The sequence below is a fragment of the Trematomus bernacchii genome, unplaced genomic scaffold, assembly GCF_902827165.1.
Source record: "Trematomus bernacchii unplaced genomic scaffold, fTreBer1.1, whole genome shotgun sequence".
Classification (NCBI taxonomy): Eukaryota; Metazoa; Chordata; class Actinopteri; order Perciformes; family Nototheniidae; genus Trematomus; species Trematomus bernacchii.
In genome coordinates this window covers 13,727,926-13,749,459 of record NW_022987313.1, presented here as the reverse complement: position 1 = coordinate 13,749,459, position 21,534 = coordinate 13,727,926, and the positions used below count along the sequence as shown (strand labels likewise).

Below are 21,534 nucleotides of genomic sequence, written 5' to 3'. Positions count from 1 at the left end.
AACACAGCACACATGTATATACTGTATATGTATAAAAAGAAAGATATTTTTTTCCAAGAGCCCATGAAGAGTGACAGCTATTTTACTTAAGTCACCCAGAGTGATGTCACAGCCTCTTGTGGGCTGGCTGGATGTCAGTGAGTCTCAGGTGGAGCTGCTGCTCAGACTTTCCTATACTCACAGTTGGACTGACACAGCACTGTCATGAAGACCTGACGGTAAGAAACATTGCTTTGAAATGTTCTATTCTATTTAGTCGTTTTTTTTATTAGTAGCCATAATAACAAAGGAAACTTGTTGATATAATCCAAGATTACTCAACGAATAATGAAAACAGAATAATAATTATATCACGGAAATATGATTTTAAGAAGTCAGCTTAGTATGAAAGCCTATACATGTCTCTATGATGGAGTTCCTTTCATTCTTTGTGTTTTGCCCTGGGTCACAGTGTTTTTGGTGCCAAAGCCTATTTTTGGAGGATTTGGACTGGAGGTCTCTATGTGACACACTGGGAGTCATGACAGACTTTTGGCTGATTTCGGTCCCTTTGGACAAGACCAGTTTAACCAGTGTGGAGAAATTGAAGCGCAACCTTGCCAAAACCAACCTGGCCTCCTGCTGCAGGTTCTCCATTCCAGAACTCAAGGTGAGGCTGTGTATCGTCTCTCCTAATGAAGAGCCCGGTGGAGCTTAGGAAAGTAAACAACATAAAATACAAACATTATGACAAGCTAAGGGAGTGTGAGTATAGCATTGTTAAACAAATAAGAAGAACTGTATGTTAGCTCTGTGTTTATCCCAGTACAGTAGAGTGCGGTGAGGAGGATGACGGTGTTTGGTGTCCTTCTCTGGTGAAGGGATAAAGGCTCAGGTTGCTCTCTACAGTTTGAGGCAACATTTCCATCCGACCCAATTCACTTAATGTCATCCATGTTCACCTTGGCTACCAGAAGTCATATTGTAACTGCAGTTTTTAATTTCTATCAAGAGTTCTAACCTGAAAAGCATTAATACAATTATACGTGCCCATCTCCTGGCTGAATCTTAAGTGGAGACACCCCAGGTGAACAAGATAGAAAGAAAAAACTAAGAGATATCACCATAACCCCAGTAAATTACTAACATTGAGGCCATTATTTTACAAGTTTTCTGATATTCTAAGATTAAATATGCAAATGACGCTTTATCTTATGAAATATGTGCAAAAATTGGATAAAGCAAAGTGGTTTTATTTTGTTGACATATAACAGTCGAAGGTTTTACTCAGGCCGTTTGGATTCTTGTTTTTAACACTCCATGAATCAGAAATGAATAAAATAAAATCTGCAGAAACCCTCGGAATATAGATATGAAGTGTAGATTTCTGGTGCAGAGCACAAGAAGAAAAATCATTTTTATAAAGGTCGGCTTTTAAGCATAATATGTGTTTTAAAATTAAAAATATACTACAAGGCCCTGATACTTAAAAAAATAACCAATACATATCACCATGAAAATTCCTCAGTTGATTACTAAAATGAATTCAATGATTTTTTCTATTACTTATCATTAGTTTAAATGTACAAATAACGCATTATCCCATGCTAGCCGGTAAATTTAGGAGAAAATTAGCAAAGTGTAGTACAAAGTATTTTTATAGTCTTATTAAAGCCAATACCCTCAGGGGGGGGGGCTCGCCTCAGGGGGGGGGGGGCTCGCCTCAAAAGCCAGCATGTTCATAAGTCATTATACATGCCAAACTGTTTGAGCCACGGTAAAACTGACTGTTCTGTCTATGCTGTGACCAGGTTGGAATACTGGACAGTCTGCTCAGCGTATCAGATGACCTCTCCAAGCTTGACACACTGACTGAAAGGTAAAAAGAAAATTCCAAGCATGCTTAAACAAACAGAATATGTCTATTCACACAAAACCTGTTTGTCTCCATGGTAACGTGCACGTTTGTAGCTTAATGTGTCTTTAGTTAAGACGTGGTGTAACTCTGAGCTTGTGTGCAGTCTGCGCCATGATTAATTGATGGTCAGGGGCATGCTGATGGTTAGTTTCCCTCCTGATTTTAAATTCATTGTTGGTGGATGAGAGCCAGTATAGCCAATAATTAACGTACAAATTTGGCCTGGCAAGTTCAAACGACACAGATTTCTACTTAGCCTGGTATTTTATTTATTATCCCTTCGTTTTTTTTACATCTCTCTTTATAGATCTTACCTAGGATAGGAAAACCCTTGTTAGACATGTACTTTGTGGGCTTCATTAACAGCATTTAGAAAAAATTGATTTCCAAAATTTGAACCGAATGAGCAACATATACGAAACATGACCAAACAAGTCTTTATTTAATGTTGTGTTTTCCTGTTGCCCGGTCAGTGTGATTAAAAAAACACATCAGTGTATGAGGGAGGTGATGGAGCAGTCTGATGACAAAGTGCTGGAAAACGCCTTAGCCAATGGAGGTGATTCACACACAAACACACACACTCAACATGCATAGGGTGTTTATTACATAGTAGGAACTCATAAGTAAGTGCTTAGAAGCCAGCACATAAGCATAAGCATAAGAGACATATAACTACTTAAACCAAGCTCCATATGCATGTCTACACATGACATCCACTCCCACTCACACATTCAGAGATCCCTTTCACCTTGTTTCCACTTATCTCTGTGAACATCGGAGTCAACCGGAAGTTTTTCATTACTATGGAAACCTGATCTCTGCTGCGTTATTTATTTTTTCTCCAAAATGTATCTCAATTAGGTTTTTGTGGCAGATGCAGGAAGAATCCATAAAATGCTCATTTGTTTAACATGTTAATTTCATGTAAAAGTAGCCAAAAAGTGAAATTTATTTTATTACGTTTTTTGTCAAATTGTGTATGTTCATAAAAAACGTTAACTTTTCAGCTAGTTAAACACATTTCTAAATTTGAGTAAAATGTTCTTACATGGTTATCATTAGCTACATAGACTGAATAGAAGTAAATACAAGTGGAAGACTACATTATAACATTCATATACAATGATTTATTTGGATAAATGTTGCATAATTGTCCTGTTTCTGTTGGTGAAAAAGTGACAAATCAACTTAATTGAAATCTCTGTGTCTCCTTGTGTTGAACACTGGGGAACTATGGAAACGAAACAAAACTCTGTGAAAACGAGGGAATGTATTAGTGTCCTACATAAAGGCAGACGGATAAAGCAACTACAACCCATCACAAACAAGGCTAACCCCTGTCTCTGATCACTTTCCTCAAGCAGACCACAGCATGAATCAGACTGCCGCCGTGTCGCCCCTGAAAGCTTACCTCAACTCTCTGAGGGGTATTTGATCTGCCTGGAGTGCAGTGCTGTGTGATACAAAGTGTGCATTTCTACAGTAATGTATTGACACTGACTTGTGTGAATGAAGCTTGTTTTCCACTGTGTGGTGTGTTTACAGTCGTTCGATTGTTGTTTTCTGGTGATTTTCTTACCTGTTGTGTGTGTGTGTGTGTTTCTCAGTGGACCTAATGAGCTACATGACAAAGTTTCAGTGGGACAAAGCCAAGTACCCCACAGCTCTGCCTCTCTCCAGCCTTGCAGACATCATCACCAAGGTACTAACCAATGGAAATGAGAAGGATATTCCCATAAACCTTCCATTTATGAACGCAGAAATGCTCCGTTTATGTATGGGAGTCAACCGGATGTCCATTCATTGCTATGGGAACATCCATGATCCAAAATGTGTTTGTGAAAGTCCCCCTCTTTCGGTTTTTTTCTGTCTAATATTTACCTCTAGACATTTGAGCTTTAGCAACACATTTTGGATGGATTGTATGCAGTGTATGCTGCAGTAATGCTAACTTCCTGTGGAATTGTATCCTAATATCCTTTGTGTGAGTGGGCACATTTGCTAAAAGCCAAGTTGATACATAAATTAATCATTGTGTAGTATAATAAAAAAAAGGAGTTTAGGTACTTTTACAAATTTAGCAAATTTGAGAAATGTTAATTTGCTTATGGATTTTTCTTGTTTTGAGCTCAGCACATGTTCTTCTGATATTGACATGTCTTGTTAACACTTGCATGCGTGTCAGGAAGTTTCCCAGATGGAGACGGAATTAAAATCCCGAGCTGCAGCGTACAGCAGCGTGAAAACGAGCCTTCAAAGCATGGAGTACAAACTACAGTGAGTGACGTCAGTGACGTATTAAGTTAGAATTACATCACTTTATTATCAATTAAATGTTCAACTTGAATGTCTATCTTTCCAGTGGGAGTTTGCAAACTTGCAATCTGAAGGACATAGTGAGGAAGGAAGACCTTGTGACCTCGGAGCACCTCACTACTCTGCTGGTAGTGGTGACAAGGTGGGTGATACATTGGCCGACATGGGCGAACACGTTACAAGGGCCCGAAAAAACACTTTTATAAGGAGAATGGCACCGCATTTTCAACAACAATGCAAATGAAAAAACACATTTGATCCCAAACACATGCCAATGAAGAAACATATTCACCAACTTGGCAACACATGCGTAGCATTTAGAAAATATTCACCTATTTGACAAAACATACACAGCGTTTACTCTTGCAGAGTTAGTCTCATAATTCTAAGTGTTTTCTCAGTATATTTGAAATGACTAGGTAAGCTAGGTTAATTAGCTAGCTTACTGTAGATCTGCAATAATATCAGAAGGAATCATGCGATCACATTGTTAAGCCAATAAAACGTACATTTTAAGTACGTTTCTACCGACAGTGACAGTTGGCAAAGTTCTACCTTCATTTTATGGTAAAACTCATGTGTGGCTCTTCATTTGTAAATGTCTTTCTGATCACAGAGGGAGCTACTTGCAGTGGGAGAGGACATATGAATCTTTTTCACAGTTCGTGGTTCCACGGTCTAGCAGGTGAGTGGTCTCTATTCACTCTTAGCTTTGGGACAAGCCATTCTACTCGTGCTCAGTAAGTGCACCAGCAAAGCTCTAAGTACCTGTTCTCAAAAGGTCAGGCTAAGTAACCACGGGTGTTCCATTACCGGCAGAAAGTAAGAGTCATGGCTTGGAGCAGTTGCAGGGAAGGAAGTGGGGGTTTTTTTCAGAGAAAAAAATGTATGCAATTGGGGTTGAATGCTTTTTGACATAATGCCAAAACTTGAAAGGCATGCCTTAGAAGAAAAAGTTATTTGTAAACTGACAGTTCAAGTATACCAATACCTAACAAGCTCTCCTTAGCCACAGATCAATTGTTGTCTGTTTGTTTGTATAACTTCACAATTAAGAGTCTTTATTTTAGATTAAAGGAAATACTGGTTAGTGAATATAAGAATATCTTATATAGATTTTTGAAAGTTGTGGCTGCTTTGCTTTGGTGAAGCAACTGATTTCATATCATTATTTACTATTTCATATTTCAACTCTTCTATGGCAAAAAAAACAAACTGATTTACTTAAACAACTTTTCATCGGTGCTTGAACATAGTGAAATGGAACTCAGCCGTCATTTATTTTATTACTTAAACCTATACTTTTTATTCTGTAAAGTTTTTTTCATTTAAAAACGTATAAATAAATTCAATTTGTGACATTATGCTATTTCTATCATAGTTGCTTTGAAAATATATGAGCATATGAGGAAGTGCTGTAAACCTGCTTTCTCTCTAATAACTAGCAGTGGGCGACTTCACAAAAATAAGTTTTGTAGAAGTCTATGAGAACATTTCCCAATGTATCACTTTCTTTATTAATAGCGAAGTTAACATGTTCCCGACAAGTTTATGTTCTCAATTGCTTCTATTAAGTCTTCTCCAATACAGAATAATGTTATTTTATATTGTATGGTCTTTTTTAGAATAAGATGCACAGTAAAGCAGGGTTTTTTGTCTACATTTTCTGTCTTCATTTTGTGTGAACATCAGGAAGCTGTACGAGGATGGAGAGGGAGGCGTTTTCTCCGTTACACTCTTCAAAAGAGCTGTGTGTGAATTCAAAGCCAAAGCCCAGGAGAGCAAGTAAGCAGGATGGATAGCCAGATAATATTGCATCATGTCAAAGCTGTGTTGTATGTGTCACTTACCATGGTGTAGCCTATGATCCACACAGGTTCACCGTCCGCGAGTACAGCTTTGATCTGGAGGCGAAGCAGGAGCAGGAGAGGCAGCAGCGTAGTGTTCAAAAGAAGGAACAATACGTGAGTACAACATCATACTCTGAAGAGTTTTTATCAGGCCGTCTGTAGCTACCATTCCTTTGAACACGTTATCTCAGGAACCATCTTGAGGGATTCTTTTCAAATTTGGCACAAATGCCCACTTTGGCTCAAGAGGTAACAACCTAGATTTTGGTGGTCAAAGGTCCAAGACCACTGTAACTTAACCTGAGGACGTGAGAGCGGCTGGGGCTCAGTAGGAAGAGTGGTCGTCCACCATACGAAGGACCGGGTGTTCAAACCCTGGACAAGTAGTTATTCTGAATCAAAATTCCTTTTATTTGTCCAGCAGCTGGGACATTGATGGTGTTACAGCAGCAAAGGTAGTGCAGATAAAAGGCAGAAGAAAAAAGATAATCAATCAATCAATCAATCAATCAATCAATCAATGTTTATTTATATAGCCCAATATCACAAATGTTACATTTGTCTCAGTGGACTTCACAGTTTGTACAGAATATCAGTATGACAATACGACACCCTCTGTCCTTAGACCCTCACATCGAGGAAAAACCTCCAGAGAAAAAGCCCACAGTTTAAAGGGGAAAATGGGAGAAACCTCAGGGAGAGCAACAGAGGAGGGATCCCTCTCCCAGGACGGACAGACGTGCAATAGATGCCGTGTGTAAATTGAAAAGATAATACATTTTACAGCATAGGTAGATCAAATGTTTGGAAAGGCATGTGTCTATAATAAGAAGATGAATCCATGAAGATGTCAACAATCCTGTGGGAGCCATCAGGGAAGTAGTATGATGAGAGTCAGACAGGACCACAGTGACAAGTTCAGCCACGACTCGAAGTCCAGGACTCAGATCCAGGACTCAGGATAGAGGATCCAGGACACAGGATCCAGGACTCAGGACTCCGGATCCAGGACTCAGGATGCAGGATCCAGGACACATGATTCAGGATCCAGGACACAGGACCGCAGCAACAGGATCAGCCACGACTCAGGATCCCGGCATAGATAGACACCAAAAAGAAATTTGGGGGAAGCTGGGTTATTTGGAACATGAGAGTACACAGGTACAGAAAGACAGAAGGAAGAAGTAAGGTGTCCCCCGACAGTCTAAGCCCATAGCAGCAAAACTAACGTGTCTACGTACATGGACTCCCTTAGGATAGGTTGAGGGAAAGGGGTAGCAAGTAAGAAGTAAGGAACAGAGGTGGTATTTTTTTTATTCTCCTTATAAGAGTTCTTTGTTTGTTATTAGAGCTTAACAGTTTTATAATGTAATAAATAATAAATGCAAAAAAACTGTAGTTTTTGTCTATGATATAACAATAAATACAACTTTATAAGCTATCAAATACGTTTTGCGGCTCCAGACAAAACAAATTGTTGGAAAAGGGGGAAAAATTGCTCTTTTGGTCAAAAAGGTTGCAGACCCCTGCCCTATACGATCATTTTCTGATAACGATGAAATAGCCCCGCCTCCCTCTCCCCACGTCTCCCTCTCCCCACGTCTCCTGCTCAGAGATCAGCTGCTGGGCTGTCAGAAGAGGGGGAGGAAAAGAGAGGCTCCGTTTATTATTCTTATATTATTATATAGAGTCATTATCAATTTGTTTTAAAGCTCAATAAATAACAAAGAAGACCTCTGACCGGCACTTTTCTAATTTTGTCCGGAAGATTTAAACTTTAACGGACATGTTGACCGGCGAAAAAATATGTTAACGGAAACTCTGCCGCACGGTTCCCTCGTCCCTTGGAAGAGGCGGAGAGGTGGGTGTTTTTCATCTGCTGGTGGACTACCGGAGAGATTTACAGCAGGAGCACACGCCGTCCACCGCGGAGAATAAACAGAAGGGCAACCATGGCAACCATGCTCCGGGGTCTTCTTCGCTGCTTTTGGTGTATTTTGTGGCGGCAGCAGCGCCACTTACAGGCCCGACATACTGCAGCGTTTCCAGCGGGTCGAGCGGTCTCGTGTGAACGGACATGTTAATTGAGCCGAATGCGTGTGAACGGAAGACTTTTTTGAAAACGAATTTGGTGCGTAAACGCAAACGTACCCGTTTCGTCCTCGTGTAAATGGGGCCTAAAGGCACGGACACACCAGGCCGATTATCGGCGTCGGTGGGCGTCAGGCCGACGATGAGCGTCGACACGCCCTACTCAGATTGGTGTGTCCCGCACAGTCGGGTCTTTTCAGCCGGGCCGACGCCTTTTCGGCCGAAAACAGTCGGCCAAAGGCAGTCGGCAAGAGAAATCACTCTGATTGGCTGTTCAGCTAGCGAATCAGTGTATGAGAAGCGAAACGGAAGTGGGGGACCCAAACAAACTATTAAGAAGGCAAATCTGAGATTTCATTTAACTCCAGCTCTCGACACAGGTTCGGGAAAGCCCCATGAGCTTCTCGTTGTAGAGTGAAAATGGAACCCAGACGCTATTTGTTGTTTGTTTATATCACGCAGTCTGTTCTTCTTCTCTCGGTTATCACGCAGTCTGTCTTCCGGTTGTTGCCTCTTTTGAATGACGAATACACACTACCGCCGCCTGCTGGTAAGGAGAGTTATTGCCACTCACGCATGCGCAGTTCGTACGTGCTTCTTGGCCGTCGGCTGAAGTCTTTGCGGTGTGTTCCAGTGCGACACATGGCCAAACGCAGAGACGCGAGGCGACGCAACAGTCGGGGTCCGTCTGTGTCAGTTCTTTGTTGTCAGATTGGTGTGTCCGGGCCTTAAGATGCGCCTCAACGTTGCCCGCTCTGGCCCCCGGAATGCATGTGCCTGTGGAGGCTTCGGTCTCTAAATTCACGTATCTCAGAATACTGTCTGTTATCCCCTCTGTGTCCCCCTTTCAAGTATGTTGCTCAATAAAGGCACTGGTTGCCCCCCAAAAAAAATTGTGAAAACAAATAATTGAAGGAGCTAAGCTAACGTTAAGAAATTCTAAATACATCGTCATTTATTACTCTATTTTTGTCTGATCCCCCAAGCGCACGTGCATGCACACACACACACACTGTTTTTCTTTTCTTTTTTTGTCTCCATGTATATTTTGTTATTTGTCTTGTATACTTGTAAATGCTCCTTATTGTCTTCTGTGTATATGTGACACTGTACGTGTATGCACTTGTCTTGTAACTCCTATATCGCTAAAGAAAAGAAAAGAAAAAGAAAAGAAAAAAAGAAAATTTGAAATACTCAATTGGCTTCCGAAGGCAAGGCCAATGGGTGTCTGATTGTCTGTGAATATTTATCATTCCTGAGCAGGTGGCCCATCGTATGGTAGCCTCTGCCTCAATATGAATGTATAGGTGTATGCTGACTTGTGTATTAAAAGTGCTCTGGTCGCAAAGACTGGAAAAGCAACATATAAAATGCAGTCCATTTACCTTTTAACACTTCAGCCATGAACAAGGTAAAGGAAATGTAATCAGAAGTCGGCACAAACGTCGCTTGCACTCGAGCATGAACTGATTAGAATGTATGGTCAAAGGTCAAAGTTACTGTGACCTCACAAGACAAATTGTTCGCTTTAATTTGCTAATAATGACCACACTACCCGCATGACTAATAGGATAAGTGATGACATTTTGGACAGGGATGGATGTAACCTGCAACCTGATTGCTAGATGGCGGCATACAACTGCAATTTTAGTTTAGATACTTGATGTGTGTAAAATGTATATTTTAAATGTCATTGCTTCCTGTCCATAGGGAATCTTTGTGCGTTGGCTGAAGGTGAATTTCAGCCAGGTGTTTATTGCCTGGATTCACTTGAAAGCACTGCGAGTGTTTGCGGAGTCAGTCCTCAGGTCAGCGCTGATGAGATGTACTTTCATTTTCTCTTTTAACCTTCTTGAAACATTTAATTTGAATCATTTTACCATGAGTGCGCTCATGATGATGTCTCCTGCTAGGTATGGACTACCGGTGAACTATCAGGCTCTTCTGCTGCACACGGACAAGAAGCGTTCAAAGAAACTCAGAGAGGATCTCGCATCACTGTTCAAACATCTGGACCCCACTGCCTCTAACAGCAAGACTGATGTAAGAGGCCAAATACATCTTCACAAACCAAGTTCATTTAAGCTTGTTCATGTAGCCTTCAGCTATCATGAAATGTTGAAATGTCATGGTGGACTAAGTATTCAGATCTGTATGGAGTAAAAGTCCTGCATTCAGATTTTGACTTTAGTAAAAGTGCAAATAAATTGGCATTTAAATAGATTTTAAACAACAAAAATGTTAAATAATTACTCATTATGCCCCAGAATAGAGTGGTGCAGGGATGACGTATTTACCCGGAAGTAAGCTGCACATGGGTTCCCTCGAGAAAAAAGCAATGGGATTTCTCCATAGGATTTTGGAAAATAGCTCGAAATAAGGTCTGTGGAAAATGAACCTGTTTGATAAATGCACGTTTTGTTCAGCTGGATAATATCCACATGTTTACCCTACTTTTATAATTTTCGAATCATAAATTTAATCGCCAGAAGCAAAAGGCTAATGTTATGCTATAAACGAACTACAGCAGGGTCGCTGCTTCAACGTCACGCCAACTTAAGATCCATATTCAAAAATACAGATTCAAAATTGTACAAGTTGAAGCATTTGTTTTAACAGTTTGCAGGAGGCAGGTACTTGCTTTCAAGCAGAACAGGGGCAAACAAACTTAGTGGGAGTGTTTACGTGTTCGGTGTAATGACGTACAACGTCTTCGACAACTTCTGTAGTCCTATTCAGCCACTTGTTAACAACCATAGTTTTTCAGACACGTAAACTCTTCAGAAATCACCAGTGGGGTCACTGCTGATGTATTTAATGTCGTAAAACAAAACGTGATCCGTCTCTTTTGTGTCAACCACAGACCTTATTTCGAGCTATTTTCCAAAGTCCTATGGATAAATCCCATTGACTCTGAGACGAGGGAACCGATAGTGGTAAAATGCTAACTCACTTCTGGGTTTTAAGACTCGTCACATAAGTTGCACCTGGTAGAGGTGGGGTTCATTTTGTTCTCCAATATAACATCATCATTTGTTTGTTAACTGTATTATGTATAAATGATCTGAACATGCAACGTAATGTCCAGGTTATCAGATACATGTAGTGGAATCAAAATAACAGTGTGTTATCACTGTTAAATCTAGTTTTGTTAGAATGAAGCTAAATGTGGTGAGTAGTAATTACACAATTTTGATAATTGTTCACCAAGACCCAAGAGTAAGTCAGAGTACTTGTCAAGTCAGATTAAATGTTGATGTGAGATGAGCATGTCAACCATCTGCTGACTTTAAATGACATTTGTCTTGCCAGTGAAATGTGGGCAAAGGCAGAGAGCAGTAACAGCAGAAATAGTAACATTTAGAAAAAAAGAGTTTGTAGTTTTGGTGGTTTTATGGGCAAGAAAATAATGAATGTTCAGATACAAACTACTATAATCTTTGATCGGACAATCCATTATTTTATTTTTAACCTTGTTTTTTTTTAAACCAAGGTTATTGATAAAAAGCAGTCCATTAAAAAAGTATGTCTATGTTGTTGTTTTTTTTATCTTCAACGGTAATGGATAAGAATCAATCAGATTCTGATTTTAGCTAAATATCTTCCAAATTTGTATTTATTTTATTCATTTGGGCAAAAAAGGGCTATGTACAGCAAAGACATGTACACATTCAAATAAGGCCAAGATTTGCACAATTAAAAAAATATATAGAAAAGAAAAACTGCCTGATTTGAACTATGAACATACTCCTGCAGCTCTGGTTCAAAGTGTTTGTCACATGCTGTTTTCTGAGGTCTCCTCTCTCTGCCGAGCAGGTGAGCTTTGACATCCCAGGACTCTGTCAGCCTGAGTACCTCTCCTACATCTGCTTCTACATCAACACCAACCTGCTGGAGCTCAGCTAGCATTAATCAAAAAGATGAGCCACACAAAGACCAAGCAATGAGAGTCCTGTCGATCATCTGGTGGAGTGGGCCAATCAGAGCCGGGGAGACAAAGACCCTCAACTATAGAATAAAACACATCCAGTGATCCACGAGAAGATCTGTCTTTGGACGCAGAAATAACAGTCCAGCTTCCCACAAGTGTAAATACTCATTGAACAGTGGATGCATTTTGAGTTCCTTTTCAATACAAAATCAGCTGCACATGGACTACTTTTTGTGCACATGGAACTGCGGAATAATTTAATAATACAATGACACACACTGTGATTTGAATGTTGATGTACAGCTTAAAGCATTTTAATTGAGTTTATCTTCCTAGTAACCTCAAAAAGCCATCACGGTGGGGTATAGTGTTTCTCTTTCATGCAGGTTTCACATTATATAACACTGCACAACTGTACATATCACTTTTATTTTAACATGTATTTAATCTGAATGTTTTTTAATGTAATGCTTTCAATGGTGGAAGAAGAACTCAGTTAATTAAGTACCACAATAGTCACTCAATGCAAATATAATAACCCAAGGGTAGTTTTCATTGTCATTGTCATTGCATTATTGGAAAAAACCAGTAAAGCCATTTGCAGCTCCAGAGGGAGCTGTGAAGTCCGATAAATTGCCTCATAATGATGTCACTTGAGTCAGCATTGGCTTGGGCTTTAATAAAATTGCGGGTGGAGTTAGAAAGAAGTTAGCTCACTTCTGTAGCCTGTTGCTCGTCTCTGCTTGTAGCTACATTAGCCGCTAGTAGCATAACACATTGTCAACGGAATCGTCATTTGTTGAGTTGCATTGTGGGTTATGTCAGAAAGAAGAATGTATGAAATAAAATAATATTTCTCTGGTTACGCTGCATTGACTATTGTTTTTTATGATTTAAAATTTTAAAAATTCGAATCGTGATCCAACAATTATTATAGCACTGTTAGCTAAACATGTGCAGTATTCTTTTAACTATAGACCATGAGATGATTTTTGAGGTAGGAACACATAGAAAAACAAACATATTTGCTGCACATAATTGTTTCATTTGTTTTACTTTTCTCTAACCTTTGATTATCTTATCATGAAATAAGAGTTTGAAGTCTAACTCTTTTAAATGTTATCACGTCAGAGTGGAAATTTCTCTTTGGTGTGACGGCTTACAACTCACTTTACTTGATTTCCATGTCCTAATATTCTATACATCTAGTAGGCCTACTGTAAACCGCTCATCTTTTATCAGCTGCAACATTACATTATGCTATTGAATTTTAATTAAATAATATAATATACATATATTTCTCAAATGGGCTGTTGAATCAGGACTTTGACATTTTGTACTTTAAGTACATTTTAATGCTAACACTTTTGTACATTAACTTTTTGAATGCAGGACTTGTAACAGAGTATTTCTACAATGTGGTTTTTACTTTTGATTCAGTAAAAGATCTGTGCACTTTGTCCATCACTGGTTACTTCACCACTAAATGCTATACTGTCTCTGATCACCAGAGAGCACTGTTCGTGTTCTGTGCATGTTCACAGCTTGAGTTTGGCCTCATAACATATATTTGATGACTTAATATGTTCGATATTGGAAGGAATCCTTTGGATATTACCAATTCTCCACTATTGGTAATGCACCTTCAAATGAAAAAAATACTTACCACTATAGGGAAGGGATAACATTTTGTCAGTATTAAAGGGGCCTTATTTTTCTCATTTTCAGGTTTATGTTTGTATTTATTGCCTCTACTGTGACATGTTGACATGCTTTAATGTTCAAAAAGCTCTTTATTTTTCTCATACTGCCTGTGCTGCAGCACCTCTTTCCACCCTCTGTCTGAAACCAGAGCCCAGTCTGCTCTGATTGGTTAGCTGGCCGGCTCTGTTGTGATTGGTCAATCACTTACGGATGTCCCGCCCCTTAATCTGTTACTTACAATGTGTTGGAGCGTTAGACAATAGAAGCGCGTGTGATAAATAGTGATGTCACTATGTTACAGAAGTAAACAAAGGAGTCCTATGGAGATGTTTCAGGCAGAGCCATTTACATGCACAAAAACCTTTATAGGCCTAACACACTATGAAAAGGGAGAATTCCCCCAAATGATGATAGGGCCCTTTAAAGAGTGCAGTGCTTGTTAATAATTAATGATAATGTAAAATGATGACTAATGATTTAATGAATAACTGAATTAACAGCCAAACAGGCTACATATTGCATCCCCCACACGTGAAAAAGATCCATCTGGATGTGTGTGTGTGTGTGTGTGTGTGTGTGTGTGTGTGTGTGTGTGTGTGTGTGGTGTGTGTGTGTGTGTGTGTGTGAGAGAGAGAGAGAGAGAGAGAGAGAGAGAGAGAGAGAGAGAGAGAGAGAGAGAGAGAGAGAGAGAGAGAGAGAGAGAGAGAGAGAGAAGTGGGGAAGTGTTAGGGAAAGCTGGCCGCTCAAGCCGTGCTCACACAGTGCATGAAACACTCTGAAGAGGAAACCTTTACGCGCAGATATAATGGACATCAATCCTGGTTACTGGTTTACTTTAACATGATATGCCACCTACTTGTTCATTCAAAAAATTAATAAAATGTGGACAGTTCCGAAACCAAAGTATAGAAGAGGTTCGTGCGACGAGGGGGAGATTGCTGTCAACATTGGCGGAGTCCGGGTGGAGCTTTTCGGGGATGTTTTAAACCGCTACCCGGAGAGCAGACTGGCGGAGTTGTTGAACTGCTCCACCCAAGATCACGAAGTCATATCGTCGCTTTGTGATGACTTTGATCCGGGCAGAAAGGAGTTTTACTTCGACCGAGATCCCGATGCCTTCAAGTGCATCATCGACGTTTACTACTTCGACGAAATCCACATCAAACCCGGCATCTGCCCCATCTGCTTCATCAAGGAGATGGAGTTCTGGAAAATAGACCAATGCGTTTTGGATGAATGTTGTAAAAGTTACCTCAGCGAGAAGGAGGAGGAGCTGACAGAGATCGCAAACAAAGTCAAAGTGATTCTGGAGGACCTGGAGGTGGATCGGTGCATTACGCGCACCCAGCGGTGCCAGAGGTTTTTATGGAGACTGATGGAGAAACCGGGGTCCTCTCTGCCGGCGCGCGTCATTGCCATCATATCCTTCCTGTCTGTCCTGGTCTCGGCGTTGGTAATGTGCATAGGCACCATCCCGGAGCTCCAGGTGAAGAATGCTGACGACAAACTGGTGGAGCACCCGACCCTGGAGGGGATCGACACCGCCTGCATGTTATGGTTCACCGCGGAGTACTTGCTGCGTCTCGCCTCCTCTCCGAACAAGCTGCACTTCACGCTCTCCTTCATGAACGTCATAGACTTTTTGGCCATCATGCCTTTCTACGTGGTCCTGACCCTCACCTCCCTTGGCACCGCGTCCATGATGGAGCTGGCTAACGTCCAACAGGCGGTGCAGGCGTTGCGCATCATGCGTATCGCGCGTATTTTCAAGCTGGCGCGCCACTCCTCCGGGCTGCAGACTCTGACCTACGCGCTCAAGAGTAGCCTGAAGGAGCTGGGGCTGCTCCTCATGTACATGGGGGTGGGCATCTTTGTGTTTTCAGCGCTGGCCTACACCATGGAGCAAAGCCACCCGGAGACGCTTTTCAGCAGCATCCCGCAGTCTTTCTGGTGGGCCATCATCACCATGACCACGGTGGGCTACGGAGACATCTACCCCAAAACCACGCTGGGCAGGTGCAACGCAGCCGTGAGCTTTCTATGTGGAGTCATAGCCATCGCCTTGCCCATCCACCCCATCATCAATAACTTTGTGGTGGTTTACAATAAGCAGAAGGTGTTGGAGACTGCAGCGAAGCACGAGGTGGAGCTGATGGAGCTGAAGAATGGCAGGGGCGTGCGCAGAAAAAGCAGTAATTAGTGGTTCCCAAACTTTTTTCCCCAAGGGGGCCCGTTTTCCATCGTTAGGTAAACTGATGACCACTGACTAAGTGACATATACAATGGATATTTCATGATATATTTAACAACATTGCAGAATAAGGATAGAATGTAGAGTTAGTACAAATAATGAAACTAAAACTGCAGGAAGTTTTAGATTTTGAGAATGTTTGATTATTTCCTGTGAATGTTGCACTAGAGATGAGTTTTCCTGTTAATTTTAGAAACTTTCATGACTATTATGACAAATTGTTAACTTATTGTAACTGTATACCTTTTAACTACACAACGAGGCTGTTTACCAGAGAGGGAATAGTTTGTGTTCTGGTTTTCACTTGCCTATCATGTCTATGCTTATAACATTTTTGAAACCATTTTAGTAACCATTTAATAAAATGTCATTTACAAAAGGGAATGCAATCATGAGTTATAAGCCAACTGTATATATTTAAAAAAATGTTTTATACAAGTTGTTGTACACTTCTTAAAGTCAAGAAGGCGTTTTGACTAGTGATGTGTCGGTCGCGAACGAGCCGATTCTTTTGAACGGCTCTTTGGTACGAACGAGGGGAACCGAGTCGTACTTGGTGAGAGCCGTTATTGTTATCGTTCAATCGTTGGTCCGCACTCGCTGCCTGCCAAAATCCACTCGCCTTTTAAAAAGCTTGATTTTGTTCCCCAAACGTATTCTGTGAAGACCCGCCCCTACTCTGATTGGTAGGTTTCAGCACGAGGAGTGAGATGGGGTGGGTCTTAACGGAATACGCGCGAGAGAGAAGTCATAACAAGTGGTACAGGATAGGTAGACAACGTGTTTTTCGGATGGAAAATTAGCCAAACTTGAAAACGCAGCAGCATTTGGATGCACTTCAACCAAAACCCAGGCAGTGATAAAGCAGGGTCAACAAATAATCTCCATCGCCACTTAAAAACACAGTAGCCTATCTAATATTAAGAGTTGCATGAATTTCATTCAAGGAAAGGCAACTTTATTTACTTAATACATACAGAGGGTAAATTCAAAATAGTACATTCACTGACCTGAATGACATGGATATGCCGCCACCTTGTGTCATGTTTACAATGCAGATTATTGATCGATCATTATCCTGGTGATTATTTCGCAGATAAACCTAGTATCCCCGCCCCCTTTAAAACAACAGCTCTTTTGAACGGCTCTTTTGAACGGCTGAAAGGAACGGAGCCATAAGATCCGGCTCCCTTCAAAGAGCCATAATTCCCATCACTAGTTGTGACCCCTGGGATGCTTTGGCGACCCCTAGTGGGAATGAGGACCCTTACTTTGGGAACCAGAGGATTGAGAGACTGTGGAGGCAGCAAAGACTTTTCCAAGACCTTTTACATTTTTCTTTCTGAAGGAATAAATGGTAGATGGTAAATGGACTGTACTTATATAGCGCTTTATCAGGTCTTTTCGACCCCTCAAAGCGCTTTACATACTACGAGTCATTCACCCAATCATGCAGAGCAGTACCACTTGTTCTATGGAAGCTAACATTTATTCACATTCACATTCAAAAGTCACATGTTCAAATGTAATTGGGCAAAACACATTTAAAACATCTCAAACCACACATGACATATAGTATTTGGTTTGCAGAGACTTTGACATTGAGACTTTTTATGGTCCTATGTTGTTTCTGTTGTTGTTTCTTTTTCAATCCATCATTTTGTTATTGCGAATGTTGTTGTTATTATTGGGTTAAAAGTTGTGCATGAATAAACTCTTTACATACTAACACCGGTGCATAGAGAATCATTCAAGCATCACCTGTAACCTATACTTATGAGCAAGGTGGCACAAATGTATGATAAGAAATACAGAATTCTTTGGGGGGGGAGTACAAATCGAGTTTGATCTTGTTGATATGTTATATATTTGGATTCAGTGCATTGGTGATGTATCAGTCACGGACTTGGAAAGGAGCATTGTGGGTGGATTTATAGCTGATAACATCTTAAGAAATGCCTGTTGAAAGATTGATCTATGCTGAAATATGACTAAAGCTGAGTTATATTTGGCAGTCCCCGGAAAACAAGCGTGTGATTAATCTCTTAAATCAGATTATGCTGAAGTTTGTTGTTAAAGGGATATATTTTGTGTTCTTATTTAATGGTTGAACCCACTGACCAGTAAGAAGGTGTGATTTTGTATTCCCTTGGGACAGATAGGGAATGTTGGGGGGAACATTTATAAATTATGCTTTTGAATAATCCAAGGCAATAAGAAAACGTTTTGTCACATAAAAAAACTATTCATATTTGATATTCATTCAAGCTGTCAAAACTAGTAGGCCCTTCTAAATTTTCACAAGTTGCATTCACTTGCAAAAAGATAATTATAATAATATTAAAAGTAATGCAATGCTTGTTTGAACCGGTTTGAGCAGAAACAAAACATTTCAAGACTGCAATACAATTAAAAAAAAATAAGTATGTTCAATTACAAATACATCATCATACGGTTCTCCCATTAATACATTTTGATATACCTATTTAGAAATTATTTAAAAGATATCTGATTCTCTGTAATTTATTATGTAACTACTATACTGTAAGTGCATCGTAACATTAAAAAATGTAAGCTCACGACAATCAAATACATTTTGTGGAATAAAAAGTTCAATAATTCACTCATAGAGATTTCAGATGTGTACATAAGTACAGTAAGTGTGCATAGTTATATTTTACGAGTTACTCTACATGCAGGACAAAAAACCACACATATTTATACATTAATTCAAATATTCAATAAGCTTCTTCTAGTACTACTACTAATTCAGTCATTGTGTGTTTGTTTCTTCCTGCAGCCATCTTGCAGGAATGATAACAGAAGTCGCTTTAAAAACTGGTTTATTCCACTAAAGCAGAGTTTGTATTGTAAGCATAAATGGGTCAGTGTCTCCTTTCCGGGTGAATGCCACTGCTGATGCTGGGAGATGTTTTCAGAGTGTGTCTTTATCAGCATGTTGCCCTATGAGTTACTTTGCATCGCCTGTGACACGATGCAAGGCAGCGGTCTGTGAGAATCTGCTGTCCCCAGCGGGAAAACACTTCAAAGTAAGGCTATGCACACCCACACACTGAACTCTCAAAAACACTCCGCTCCCTCTCTCCTCCTCCTCATCCTCCACCCCACCCGCTGTTTCTCTATGTCTGCATCTCGCTCCTTCGTCCTGCCTCCACCTCCTCTTCCACCGTCTCCGATGATGAGCTGTCAGCTTCACTGGGAGTTAGTGCTGTCATCTTTTTAGGGCGTGCACACATCCCAAACTTCACACTTTGGAAAGTCTTTTGAATTCTGAAGGTAAAAATTGCAGGAATAACTGATTCATTTATGCAAGGATGATGGGAAATTTACATTTAAAACACATTCAAGGCTTTTATGTCAATGTCAGTTTATGGAGTACATTTTTTTAAACATAAAAAGCATAAATGGATTGAAAATAAAAACCAGCCATACTTTCTGCATTTAAATGTGAAAACGCATTGAAGGTTTATACATACAACAATGAAACAAAGCAAACAACAATAATTATATAGGAAAACAATATAAAACACAATAATAATAATGATAATAATAAAAATAATAATAATAAATAAAAAATAGAAAAGGGAGGTGGTCCGACACAGGAAAGATATTGAATTTTTTTTAAAAGAAGAACAAAACACACTATTTATAGTTCATACCGACAAAAATTAAGAAAAAACAAGACAACACCAATAACAATAAATTGAAATAATAAAATAATATAAATGTTTTTTATTGAAGACATTTAAAACATAACAATAATAATAATAATAATATCAATAATAATAATTAAAAACAAGGTGATGGGGTCCCTATCAGCAAAGAGATTGAAAGTGTTAAATACTTTTTTTTTTAAAGAAATAAAAAGATTGGACTATAGAATTATCCAAGTCTGCTGTCACTTAATATATGGATAGATATAAAGGACATGCTAGCACTGAGCCATTGAGTGCTAGCGGGAGCTTTAGTAGACATCACCAAACATTGACTTTAACAGAAACATAGCACTTTATATGCCACACAATGTGAGACAAACTGACCTTCGTCCAAAATGTGCAGCTAGACATCTGTGCTACTAATGCACAGTTTCTACCAACTGTTGCTTTCCTACTGTGTTCGATCTGTGGCAAACCTGTAAACAAATGCATCAAAGACGTAAGGGCCTCCTCGTCAATATCTACCCCCCCTCCCCCCCAAGGTGCATTGTAATGCTTCACAGGAAAGGTCTCCCACGATCCTTTTAGTCTCCGAGTGCACGTGTGTCTGTAGGAGGATTTACAGATAAATAGATTTTGATTGAAGAATGGTTTAATACTGATAGTAGTCATTCCTAATGAGTTCCCACTGGTCATGTTATTGTAGTGTAGGCGTGTGCACAGGTAGGTTAGTCTAAAGGGAATCGGAGATTCACACTGCGCGTCTTCTCTTTTTTCTGTAGTGTTTCATGAGACACTGAGCACCATACGTTTTCTCCAATCCCTATGTAAGCTTTCATTCTGTTAAATTGAACAAAATGCAATTGTTCTTGGTAGTGACTTTGGCTTAAAATGTGGTGTGAAATTCATACAGAGCTGCTCCAACAATCTAATAGTGACCCATAGGGATGGATAACTTTTCAACGGAAGGACTTAATAAATTAATGATGGAGATAGGGTATCATCACCTTCAGGCCTTACTAGACATAGGATGTAATCTAAAGGCAATAGAAAATGATCCATTAAACACGCCAACAAATGTCGTCATGGTTTAACAGGCCATATTTCAAATCACAAGTTGTGTTTTTGTTCAATTCATGGTCAACGTTTGACTGAATTTGACATAAAAGAAGGTATGGGAAACATTTTATAATACATATTTTTAACATCTTGAAATGGTTTATGTATCTGCAGCTTCAGTATAGTGGATCTTATGGCTTTATGATCTCCAGTGAGGCCTAAAGCACACTTTTCTTTCCACAGGCTCCTGAGGCACTTTTCTTTCATTGGCCTCATCCAAATGTTCGTACGGGGCAAAATGAGTTCTAGCATGATCAGTTGCTTGTTGGACTCTGAAACGATGACCATGTCTGATCTAATCTGTGTTGATGTACTGTAATCCAGGCTGGCAGCTTCATCTGCTTGCCAGATCCATATCCAGTTTCAGGAGTGAGACACCAGGTATACGAGACTTTGGGTGATGGTCGTTGGCTGATGGTGGTCATTGCTGCTGCTGATGGCCGCCGCCATACTTGCAATTGCCTATAAGCACTTGGCCTTGGCACCACCAATAGTGCACTTCCAGAAGGCTTTTGGAAAGCTGCTAACAACGTGTTCCAAGGGTCCTCTCCCAGAACAACAAGGGCAGGAAGGTGTCTCCCTTTCCCCCCCGGTGTGCAGGTTTGCTGGACTCTGGGCATGGTAGACAGCTTGAACTAAGAACCTGATCTGTTCTCCTGATGCTGGACAAGGTCATCTTTCAAATTCAAATTCAG

The 21,534-nt window shown here is 40.1% G+C and overlaps 2 protein-coding genes across 2 annotated transcripts; both read left to right on the top strand.

The window, feature by feature from the left end:
- Positions 1–149: 149 nt before the first annotated feature.
- On the top strand, positions 150–12,958 carry atp6v1c2 (ATPase H+ transporting V1 subunit C2). The gene is made up of 13 exons (XM_034135332.1): positions 150–218; positions 452–649; positions 1,791–1,858; positions 2,371–2,456; positions 3,508–3,602; positions 4,086–4,177; positions 4,263–4,358; positions 4,833–4,901; positions 5,909–6,001; positions 6,093–6,180; positions 9,868–9,965; positions 10,071–10,200; positions 11,974–12,958. Exons 2-13 carry the CDS (start codon positions 521–523, stop codon positions 12,061–12,063), a joined length of 1,134 nt encoding a protein of 377 aa, XP_033991223.1. The 5' UTR covers positions 150–218; positions 452–520; the 3' UTR covers positions 12,064–12,958.
- A 1,714-nt stretch (positions 12,959–14,672) lies between these two features.
- On the top strand, positions 14,673–16,179 carry kcnf1b (potassium voltage-gated channel, subfamily F, member 1b). The gene has a single exon (XM_034125407.1). It carries the CDS (start codon positions 14,673–14,675, stop codon positions 15,990–15,992), a length of 1,320 nt encoding a protein of 439 aa, XP_033981298.1. The 3' UTR covers positions 15,993–16,179.
- Positions 16,180–21,534: the final 5,355 nt, after the last annotated feature.